Source organism: Tursiops truncatus, chromosome 3 (genome assembly GCF_011762595.2).
Source record: "Tursiops truncatus isolate mTurTru1 chromosome 3, mTurTru1.mat.Y, whole genome shotgun sequence".
Taxonomy (NCBI): Eukaryota; Metazoa; Chordata; class Mammalia; order Artiodactyla; family Delphinidae; genus Tursiops; species Tursiops truncatus.
The window spans coordinates 111,747,571-111,759,783 of NC_047036.1; the positions used below are offsets into that span (position 1 = coordinate 111,747,571).

At 38.7% G+C, this 12,213-nt stretch overlaps 1 protein-coding gene across 4 annotated transcripts in view; it reads left to right on the plus strand.

The window, feature by feature from the left end:
- DDX46 (DEAD-box helicase 46) overlaps positions 1 to 12,213 on the plus strand; it is a 62,359-nt gene that overhangs the window by 20,032 nt on the left and 30,114 nt on the right. For all 4 annotated transcript variants that reach the window (XR_012330858.1, XM_019924444.2, XM_019924442.2 and 1 more), the window contains one exon: positions 151 to 233. Coding sequence is in view for 3 of the 4 variants with exons in the window: in XM_019924444.2 (XP_019780003.1) it covers positions 151 to 233 (83 nt within the window). In the remaining variant the exon portion in view is untranslated. The remainder of the gene's footprint in view (positions 1 to 150; positions 234 to 12,213) is intronic.

Below are 12,213 nucleotides of genomic sequence, written 5' to 3' on the forward strand. Positions count from 1 at the left end.
TTCACTGTTTAAAGATACCTAACTCACCCCTCTGGTTAAGTCAGGCATTTTAGTTCCCTTTACAGTTTTTTAAAGATTTTGGTAGTCATAAAATGAATTGTGACTGATTTTTAGTTTTCTTTTTGTCTTTATTTTTTTTCCTCATGTTAGGTCGGGTTACAAATCTTCGAAGAGTGACTTATGTTGTTTTAGATGAAGCAGACAGAATGTTTGACATGGGTTTTGAACCACAGGTACTTATTAAATTTCTTAGTGTTTTGAACTATAAAGTAAACCTTGTAACTGCCATGAGCATGAAATATTTGTATGGTTTCTGAAATGCTCACACACATTTCTGTTGTGTGGTGATACAGTGGATTGAGGACATAGGGAATTGAAGTAGATATTTATGTTTTGGATTCTTCATTAAACTTGTTCAGGAGGTATTTGTGCAGGCTTTCCTAAGCCATCTAAAACCATCATTGGTAAAATTAGAAGTGGAGTCCTAATAGAAACTTAAGCTTTCATATTTTATAGTTTTCATTGTACTTCCAAATAAATTGCTTTAATTCATGCTTTTCACTACCTCATGATCTAGATAGCACAGGTTGTTTACATTCTCCAGATGTAAAAACTAAGGCCCAAAGCATTTGTCTAGCTTAGATTTTATATTCTTCATGTGTGCAGTTTTGTTCAATACAAAATTATAGTGATAAAAGCCTAAAGGCTACACACACACAAAAAAAAAGCCTAAAGAAAAACATGTTAAAAGGTGGTAGAGGGGATTCCCTGGTGGTCCAGTGGGTAAGACTCCATGCTTCCAATGCATGGTGTCCAGGTTCGATCCCTGGTTGGGGAACAAGATCCCGCATGCATGCTGCAACTAAGAGCCGGCATGCCACAACTAAGACCCGGCGCAGCAATCAATCAGTCAATCAACCAGTCAATAAGTAAATAATTAATTAATTAATTTTTTAAAAGGTGGTAGAAATTTTTCTTAGCAAGAGGAGCTGTATGAGTAGTCAATGGGCTATGGATGCCAAAAAAATGCTTTTAAATCACTGCAGTAATAGAAATGGAATATTGGAAAGGGATATGGTTAAAGTGTTCATTCCTTTCCGTTTATTCATGTATTCTCCAAAAATGTATTACCTGTCATATGATAATGCATGTATTGTGTTTAGATTTAGGGACCACATTCTAAATGAGATACAGAGGAGCATATAAGAATAAACAGGACTATGGTAATACCTGAGCCGAGAAACAGTTAAAGGAATGAGGAATATTTAGCTTGAGGTAGGGGATTTGGTAGCATCCTTTAACTCTTTGAATAAAGTCTATCACATGAAAGAAGCATTAAATTTATCCTTTGGGTCCCAACAAGTAGGACTGGGATAGTGGGGAAGCTATAGGGAGCTTGATCTGAGCGTAATGTGAAAAAGGACTGGATAAGCATTTTGGGGAGATTAAACAGGTTACTTTGTAGGAGGGAGATATTGAATATGCTTTTTAATTATGTGTTCTAGTAGAGACAGCAGGTCCATTTGTAGAAAGAGAGTAGAGGGAGTTGCAGAAGTCAGGTGGAATATGGAGCTTGGTGCCCTTTCCCAGTCAGTTCAGTGGTTTTTATTGTATTCCTGGAACTTTACAACCATCACCACTATCCAATATCAGAACATTTTCATGCCCCCTCACCAAAACTCTGTCCTGATTAGTTGCTTTTGTTTTGAGTCATATCATTGTGAATTTTAAAAAATCTCCTTTTTATAATGTTTTGTCGTTCTGGAGGGTGTAAAAATAGATGCATGTGTTCAGTCTTTCATTTTTAACCAGAAATTGATCTCATGGCTTTTTCTTGGTGTATTCCTTTGTTTATGGACTGCTTTTTCAGTAGAAAGTGCTTGAGGTACATTCTTTGAGTCTTTGCATGTCTGGAAAGTCTTTGGTCTACCCTCACGTTTATTTGACATTTAGCCAGATATGAGGTGAGGATTATTTTCCCTCAGAATTTCTTTTTGTCTCCATTGGTTTTCTTTCTTCTTTTTCTTTCTTTTCTTTTCTTTTTTTAAAAATATTTATTTATTTATTTATTTGGCTGCGCTGGGTCTTAGTTTCGGCATACGGGATCTTTAGTTGTGGCATGTGGGGTCTAGTTCCCTGACCAGGGATTGAACCCGGGCCTTCTGCATTGGGAGTGTGGAGTCTTAGCCACTGGACCACCAGAGAAGTCCCTCCATTGGTTTTCTTGAGAAATTCAATGTTACTCAGTTATTAACCTTTTGTATTTAATTTGTACCTTTTGTCTTGAAACTTTTTGGATCTTTATCCGAATGTTCTATGTCATTTAGGCTTGTTTTCTTCAACTAGTGTCCTGACTACTTCGTGTGTTCTTTCCGTCTAGAAACTCAAATCCTTCCGTTTTGAGAAATTTTCTTGAATTACTTTTTGATAATTTCCTTCTCTTTGTTTTCTGGAACTCTTATTATTTGAATGTTGGACCTTTTGGACTCATCCTTTCATTTTCCTAATTTTTCTTAAGTATTTTGCATCTCTATCATTTTGCCGTACTAGGAGATTTCCTAAACTCACAGCTTTCAACCTTTCTGTTGAATTTTTAAATTCTGCTTTCATAGTTTTAATTTCTAAATGTTCTTTTCTTTTCTCTGAATTTTAATTTTAAATGGCATCCTGTTCTTGTCTCATAGATACAGAAATTTCTTAAGTTTCCCTGGATATTGATAGTTTTTTGAAATTTTCATCTCCTTGCATAGTCTCTTTCTCACTTCTTGCTTCTTTTTTTTTTTTTTTTTTTCTGTGTTTGCCAGTACATTTGAAAGCTTTAGGTTAAACAGATTCAGGAACACTAAAATAGTCTTACATTTGTTAAAGAAATCAACTTTTAATTTTCCTACAAGGAAAACACAAGTTCCTGACTATTTTTCACTAGGAAGTTGTACCAGACATTCAAGGAGTAAATAATTATGTTCCTAATCATACTTTATTTCAAAGTATAAAAAAGAGGGAATACTCATCAATTTATAAGGTCATTATAATCTTTTACTTTTAAAAGAGCTCTGTTAAGGTCTAATTATATACCATAGAACTCACTTTGTTAAAGTGTGTAATAAAATGGGTTTTAGTACACATACAGGTTTTTTCAGCCATCACCACAATTCAGTTTTAGAAGATTTCTTTCACCAGAAAAATGTCTTGTGCCTGTCTGCATTCATTTCCTATTTCCACCTCAGCCCGAGGCAGCCACTAATTTGCTTTCTATCTTAAAAGATTTGCCTTTTCTGGACATTTCATATAAATGGAATCTTACAGGGAGTTCCCTAGTGGTCCAGTGGTTAGGACTCGGTGCTTTCACTGCCGTAGTCCGGGTTCAGTCCCTGGTCAGGGAACTAAGATCCCGCAAGCCGTGCTGTTGGGGGTGGAGGGGGTGGAGAATCATACAGTATACATCTAGCTTGTATTTATTTCACTTACCATATGTGTTTGAGCTCCATTGGTGTCCTAGCATTTGTCAGTACTTTATTCCTTTAATTGCTCAGTAATTAATATTCCGTCATATGAATATATGTCATATTTTGTTTCTCCATTAGCCAGCTGATGAACGTTTGGATTATTTCCATGATTAGGAATAATGCTGCTAGGAACATTTGTATACAAGTGTTTGTATGGACATACTTCTTCGTATATTTTGAATAGATTACCTAGGAGTAGAATTCCTGATTGTATGGTAATTTATTTATTTATTTTAGGCGAGGAAAGCCTCAAATAGAAGAAAGCCACTTTTTTTTTACATCTTTATTGGAGTATAATTGCTTTACAATGGTGTGTTAGTTTCTGCTTTATAACAAAGTGAATCAGTTATACATATACATATGTCCCCATATCTCTTCCCTCTTGCTTCTCCCTCCCTCCCACCCTCCCTATCCCACCCCTCTAGGTGGTCACAAAGCACCGAGCTGATCTCCCTGTGCCATGCGGTTGCTTCCCACTAGCTATCTGTTTTACGTTTGGTAGTGTATATATGTCCATGCCACTCTCTCACTTTGTCCCAACTTACCCTTCCCCCTCCCCATATCCTCAAGTCCATTCTCTATCAGGTCTGTGTCTTTATTCCCATCTTGCCCCTAGGTTCCACATGACCATTTTTCTTTTTTCTTAGATTCCATATATATGTGTTAGCATACGGTATTTGTCTTTCTCTTTCTGACTTACTTCACTCTGTATGACAGACTCTAGGTCCATCCACCTCATTACAAATAGCTCAATTTCATTTCTTTTTATGGCTGAGTAATATTCCATTGTATATATGTGCCACATCTTCTTTATCCATTCATCCGATGATGGACGCTTAGGTTGTTTCCATCTTCTGGCTATTGTAAATAGAGCTGCAATGAACATTTTGGTACATGACTCTTTTTGAATTATGTTTTTCTCAGGGTATATGCACAGTAGTGGGATTGCTGGGTCATATGGTAGTTCTATTTGTAGTTTTTTAAGGAACCTCCATACTGTTCTCCATAGTGGCTGTACCAATTCACATTCCCACCAGCAGTGCAAGAGGGTTCCCTTTTCTCCACACCCTGTCCAGCATTTATTGTTTCTAGATTTTTTGATGATGGCCATTCTGGCTGGTGTGAGATGATATGTCATTGTAGGTTTGATTTGCATTTCTCTAATGATTAATGATGTTGAGCATTTCTTCATGTGTTTGTTGGCAGTCTGTATATCTTCTTTGGAGAAATGTCTATTTAGGTCTTCTGCCCATTTTTGGATTGGGTTGTTTGTTTTTTTGTTATTGAGCTGCATGAGCTGCTTGTAAATTTTGGAGATTAATCCTTTGTCAGTTGCTTCATTTGCAAATATTTTCTCCCATTCTGAGGGTTGTCTTTTGGTCTTGTTTATGGTTTCCTTTGCTGTGCAAAAGCTTTGAAGTTTCATTAGGTCCCATTTGTTTATTTTTGTTTTTATTTGCATTTCTCTAGGAGGTGGGTCAAAAAGGATCTTGCTGTGATTTATGTCATAGAGTGTTCTGCCTATGTTTTCCTCTAAGAGTTTGATAGTTTCTGGCCTTACATTTAGGTCTTTAATCCACTTTAAGCTTATTTTTGTGTATGGTGTTAGGGAGTGTTCTAATCTCATACTTTTACATGTACCTGTCCAGTTTTCCCAGCACCACTTATTGAAGACGCTGTCCTTTTGCCACTGTACATTCCTGCCTCCTTTATCAAAGATAAGGTGACCATATGTGCCTGGGTTTATCTCTGGGCTTTCTATCCTGTTCCAGTTATCTATCTTTCTGTTTTTGTGCCAGTACCATACTGTCTTGATTACTTCAGCTTTGTAGTATAGTCTGAAGTCAGGGAGCCTGATACCCCCAACTCCGTTCATTTTTTGTTCTCAAGATTGCTTTGGCTATTCCGGGTCTTTTGTGTTTCCATACAAATTGTGAAATTTTTTGTTCTAGTTCTGTGAAAAATGCCAGTGGTAGTTTGATAGGGATTGCATTGAATCTGTAGATTGCTTTGGGTAGTAGAGTCATTTTCACAGTGTTGATTTTTCCTATCCAAGAACATGGTATATCTCTCCATCTATTTGTATCATCTTTAATTTCTTTCATCAGTGTCTTATAATTTTCTGCATACAGGTCTTTTGTCTCCTTAAGTAGGTTTATTCCTAGATATTTTATTATTTTTGTTGCAATGTAAATGGGAGTGTTTTCTTGATTTCACTTTCAGATTTTTCATCATCAGTGTATAGGAATGCCAGAGATTTCTGTGCATTAATTTTGTATCCTGCTACTTTACCAAATTCATTGATTAGCTCTAGTAGTTTTCTGGTAGCATCTTTAGGATTCTCTATGTATAGTATCATGTCATCTGCAAACAGTGACAGCTTTACTTCTTCTTTTCTGATTTGGATTCCTTTTATTTCCTTTTCTTGTCTGATTGCTGTGGCTAAAACTTCCAAAACTATGTTGAATAAGAGTGGTGAGAGTGGGTAACCTTGTCTTGTTCCTGATCTTAGTGGAAATGCTTTCAGTGTTTCACCATTGAGGATGATGTTGGCTGTGGGTTTGTCATATATGGCCTTTATTATGTTGAGGAAAGTTCCCTCTATGCCTACTTTCTGCAGGGTTTTTATCATAAATGGGTGTTGAATTTTGTTGAAAGCTTTCTCTGCATCTATTGAGATGACCATATGGTTTTTCTCCTTCAATTTGTTAATATGGTGTATCACATTGATTGATTTGCGTATACTGAAGAATCCTTGCATTCCTGGAATATACCCCACCTCATCATGGTGTATGATGCTGTTGGATTCTGTTTGCTAGTATTTTGTTGAGGATTTTTGCATCTATGTTCATCAGTGATATTGGCCTGTAGTTTTCTTTCTTTGTGACATCATTCTCTGGTTTTGGTATCAGGGTGATGGTGGCCTCGTAGAATGAGTTTGGGAGTGTTCCTCCCTCTGCTCTATTTTGGAAGAGTTTGAGAAGGATAGGTGTTAGCTCTTCTCTAAATGTTTGATAGAATTCGCCTGTGAAGCCATCTGGTCCTGGGCTTTTGCTTGTTGGAAGATTTTTAATCACAGTTTCAATTTCAGTGCTTGTGATTGGTCTGTTCATATTTTCTATTTCTTCCTGATTCAGTCTTGGCAGGTTGTGCATTTCTAAGAATTTGTCCATTTCTTCCAGGTTGTCCATTTTATTGGCATAGAGTTGCTTGTAGTAATCTCTCATGATCTTTTTTATTTCTGCAGTGTCAGTTGTTACTTCTTTTTCATTTCTAATTCTATTGATTTGAGTCTTCTCCCTTTTTTTCTTGATGAGTCTGGCTAATGGTTTATCAATTTTGTTTATCTTCTCAAAGAACCAGCTTTTAGTTTTATTGATCTTTGCTATCATTTCCTTCATTTCTTTTTCATTTATTTCTGATCTGATCTTTATGATTTCTTTCCTTCTGCTAACTTTGGGTTTTTTTGTTCTTCTTTCTCTAATTGCTTTAGGTGCAAGGTTAGGTTGTTTATTCGAGATGTTTCCTGTTTCTTAAGGTAGGATTGTATTGCTCTAAACTTCCCTCTTAGAACTGCTTTTGCTGCATCCCATAGATTTTGGGTCGTCGTGTCTCCATTGTCATTTGTTTCTAGGTATTTTTTGATTTCCTCTTTGATTTCTTCAGTGATCACTTCGTTACTAAGTAGTGTATTGTTTAGCCTCCGTGTGTTTGTATATTTTACAGATCTTTTTCTGTAATTGATATCTAGTCTCACAGCATTGTGGTCGGAAAAGATACTTGATACAATTTCAGTTTTCTTAAATTTACCAAGGCTTGATTTGTGACCCAAGATATGATATATCCTGGAGAATGTTCCATGAGCACTTGAGAAAAATGTGTATTCTGTTGTGTTTGGATGGAATGTCCTATAAATATCAATTGAGTCCATCTTGTTTAACGTATCATTTAAAGCTTGTGTTTCCTTATTTATTTTCATTTTGGATGATCTGTCCATTGGTGAAAGTGGGGTGTTAAAGTCCCCGACTATGACTGTGTTACTGTCGATTTCCCCTTTTATGGCTGTTAGCATTTGCTTTATGTATTGAGGTGCTCCTGTGTTGGGTGCATAAATATTTACAATTGTTATATCTTCTTCTTGGATCGATCCCTTGATCATTATGTAGTGTCCTTCTTTGTCTCTTCTAATAGTCTTTATTTTAAAGTCTATTTTGTTTGATATGAGAATTGCTACTCCAGCTTTCTTTTGATTTCCATTTGCATGGAATATCTTTTTCCATCCCCTCACTTTCAATCTGTATGTGTCTCTAGGTCTGAAGTGGGTCTCTTGTAGACAGCATATATATGGGTCTTGTTTTTGTATCCTTTCAGCCAGTCTGTATCTTTTGGTGGGAGCATTAATCCATTTACATTTAAGGTAATTATTGATATGTATGTTCCTATTCCCATTTTCTTAATTGTTTTGGGTTTGGTATTGTAGGTCTTTTCCTTCTCTTGTGTTTCTTGCCTAGAGAAGGTCCTTTAGCATTTGTTGTAAAGCTGGTTTTATGGTGCTGAACTCTCTCAGCTTTTGCTTGTCTGTAAAGGTTTTAATTTCTCCATCAAATCTGAATGAGATTCTTGCTGGGTAGAGTAATCTTGGTTGTATGTTTTCCTCCTTCATCACTTTAAATATGTCCTGCCAGTCCCTTCTGGCTTGCAGAGTTTCTGCTGAAAAATCAGCTGTTAACCTTATGGGGATTCCCTTGTGTGTTATTTGTTGTTTTTCCCTTGCTACTTTTAACATGTTTTCTTTGTATTTAATTTTTGACAGTTTGATTAATATGTGTCTTGGCGTGTTTCTCCTTGGATTTACCCTGTATGGGACTCTCTGTGCTTACTGGACTTGATTAACTATTTCCTTTCCCATGTTAGGGAAGTTTTCAACTATAATCTCTTCAAATATTTTCTCAGTCCCTTTCTTTTTCTATTCTTCTTCTGGAGCCCCTATGATTCGAATGTTGGTGCGTTTAATGTTGTCCCAGAGGTCTCTGAGACTGTCCTCAGTTCTTTTCATTCATTTTTCTTCATTCTGCTCTGCAGTAGTTATTTCCACTATTTTATCTTCCAGGTCACTTATCCTTTCTTCTGCCTCAGTTATTCTGCTATTGATCCCTTCTAGAGTATTTTTAATTTCATTTATTGTGTTGTTCATCGTTGCTTGTTTTATCTTTAGTTCTTCTAAGTCCTTGTTAAATCTTTCTTTCATTTTCTCTTTTCTGTTTCCACGATTTTGGATCATCTTTACTATCATTATTCTGAAATGTTTTTCAGGTAGACTGCCTATTTCCTCTTCATTTGTTAGGTCTGGTGGGTTTTTATCTTGCTCCTTCATCTGCTGTGTGTTTTTCTGTCTTCTCATTTTGCTTATCTTACTGTGTTTGGGGTCTCCTATTTGCAGGCTGCAGGTTCGTAGTTCCTGTTGTTTTTGGTGTCTGTCCCCAGTGGCTAAAGATGGTTCAGTGGGCTGTGTAGGCTTCCTGGTGGAGGGGACTAGTGCCTGTGTTCTGGTGGATGAGGCTGGATCTTGTCTTTCTGTTGGGCAGCTCCATGTCTGGTGGTGTGTTTTGGGGTGTCTGTGGACTTACTATGATTTTAGGCAGCCTCTCTGCTAATGGGTGGGGGTTGTGTTCCTGTCTTGCTAGTTGTTTGGCATAGGGTGTCCAGCACTGTAGCTTGCTGGTCGTTGAGTGAAGCTGGGTGTTGGTGTTGAGATGCAGATCCCTGGGAGGTTTTTGCCGTTTGATATTACATGGAGCTGGGAGGTCTCTTGTGGACCAGTGTCCTGAAGTTGGCTGTCCCACCTCAGAGGCACAGCACTGAATTCTGGCTGCAGCACCAAGAGCCTTTCATCCACACGACTCAGAATAAAAGGGAGAAAAAGTAGAAAGAAAGGAAGGGAGGGAGGGAGGGAGGAAGGAAAAGAAAAGATAAAATAAAAAAGTAAGATAAAATAAAAGTTATTAAAATAAAAAATAATTATTAAGAAAAAAAGTTTTTTAAAAGTAAAAAAAAAACAAACGGACGGATAGAACCCTAGGACAAATGGTGAAAGCAAAGCTATATAGACAAAATCTCACACAGAAGTATACACACTCACAAAAAGAGGAAAAGGGGAATAAATAATAAATCTTGCTCTCAAAGTCCACCTCAATTTGGGATGATTCCTTGTCTATTCATGTATTCCACAGATGCAGGGTATATCAAGTTGATTGTGGAGATTTAATCCGCTGCTCCTAAGGCAGCTGGGAGACATTCCCTTTCTCTTCTTTGTTTGCACAGCTCCTGGGGGGCTCACCTTTGGATTTGGCCCCGCCTCTGCATGTAGGGTGGAGTGCGTCTGTTCTTCGCTCAGACAGGATGGGGTTAAAGGAGCCGCTGATCTGGGGGCTCTGGCTTACTCAGGCCGGGGGCAGGGAGGGGTACGGAATGCGGGGCAAGCCTGCGGCAGCAGAGGCCAACATAACGTTGCAGCAGTGTGAGGCGCGCCGTGCGTTCTCCTGGGGAAGTTGTCCCTGGATCCCGGGACCCTGGCAGTGGCGGGCTGCACAGGCTCCCCGGAAGGGAGGTGTGGATAGTGACCTGTGCTCGCACACAGGCTTCTTGGTGGCGGCAGCAACAGCCTTAGCGTCTCATGCCCGTCTCTGGGGTCCGTGCTGTTAGCCGCGAGTCGCGCCTGTCTCTGGAGCTCCTTTAAGTGGCGCTCTTAATCCCCCCTCCTCGCACACCGGGAAACAAAGAGGGAAGAAAAGTCTCTTGCCTCTTCGGCAGGTCCAGACTTTTCCCCGGACTCCGTCCCGGCTAGCCGTGGCGCACTAGCCCCTTCAGGCTGTGTTCACGCCGCTAGTCCTCTCCCTGCAGTCCTCTCCCTATGCTCCGACCGAAGCCCGAGCCTCAGCTCCCAGCCTTGCCCGCCCCGGCGGGTGAGCAGACTAGCCTCTCGGGCTAGTGAGTGCTGGTCGGCAGCGATCCTCTGTGCGGGAATCTCTCCGCTTTGCCCTCCGCACCCCTGTGGCTGCACTCTCCTCCGTGGCCCCGAAGCTTTCCCCCTTCGCCACCCGCAGTCTCCGCCCGTGAAGGGGCTTCCTAGCATGTGGAAACCTTTCCTTCTTCACAGGCCCCTCCCACTGGTGCAGGTCCCGTCCCTATTTTTTTGTCTCTATTTATTCTTTTGCCCTACCCAGGTACGTGGGGAGTTTCTTGCCTTTTGGGAGGTCTGAGGTCTTCTGCCAGTGTTCAGTAGGTGTTCTGTAGGAGTTGTTCCACGTGTAGATGTATTTCTGATGTATCTGTGGGGAGGAAGGTGATCTCCGTGTCTTACTCTTCCGCCATCTTCCCCACCCCTGTATGGTAATTTATGTTTAACTTTCTAAGAAACTGTCAAACTTTTCCATAGTAGCTATTCCATTTTTTAGGCCAATATAATATCGATACAGAAATCAAACGTTATGTTACAGTTTTATGTACAATGATGCAAAACCCCTAAAAAAATATATTAAGGAACCAAATACAGCAATGTTTAAAATAGATCATTAGTCATATCGAAGTTAGTATCCTTTGGATGTAAGGCTGGTTTAACATTAGAAAAATCAAGTAATGTAGTCCACCCTGTTACCAGAATAGAGGGAAAAACCATAGTATTATCTCAAATAATGTAGAAAAGCATTTGATAAAATTTCACTGATGGTTTAAAAATTCAGCACACTAGGACTAGTAGGGAGCTACCAGAATAAGCCTGTAGCAAACCTTACACCTAATGGTGCAACTTTGAAGCTTTTAACATAAGAAAGAAAATTAGGTAGTGAATACTCACTCAACACTTTGCTGGAGGTCCTAGCACAGTAAGCAAGAAAAAGGTATAATATTTAGAAAGGAAGAAACAAGTGTTATCTGCAGATGATATGACTATCTTTGTAGAAGACTCAAAATAATCTACAGATAAATTTTTAGAATTGATAAAGAGAATAGTAAAATTTCTGGACACAAAGTCAGTAAAGAAAGGTCATTTGCAGTTCTTTTCCCAGTAAGTTAGAAAATGTACTTTAGAAATCATGTAAGTTACAAAAGCTTGAAAAAATAAACTTGACAAAGATGTGTAATATGTATCTGGAGAAAACTGTGCAACTTTACTGGAAAACATTAAAGAGAGCTTAACTCTGAAATTTATGTAAAGACCAAGTGGTAAAGAGCAATCCTCCTGAAGAAGAGAAACAGGATAGGGTATAAGAGAAGCCACTTGTTGAAAGTCTAGTTCATTCCCATTTTAGGATTTAGTTTTCTTGGGTCTGCTAAGTCAGGTACCACTTAATCAAAATGTTGTTGCTATCGTGTCCTGTCTTATTTTCTTGGTCTTTGTTGGTTTGTGTAATTTTTTAAAACAATCCCTGTATTGTTACATTTTACAGCGTTTTTCAAGGGAAGAGAAGTAAGTGTGTGCTGTCAACACTGAAACATTTTTAACTGAAAATACTGGCATAAGTTTTAAAGCCATCAATTTGGCTGCAGGGTGGAGAATAGATTTCAGATTGGACAGGAGTAAAGGCAGGAAAACCTGGTAGGAGACAATTGAAATAATCCAGATGAGAGATGGTTGAGGTTTGGACCAGGAGCCCAGCACTTCCACATGCCTTGGGTACGGCAGCCCCTTTCACAGATATCACATCATCTT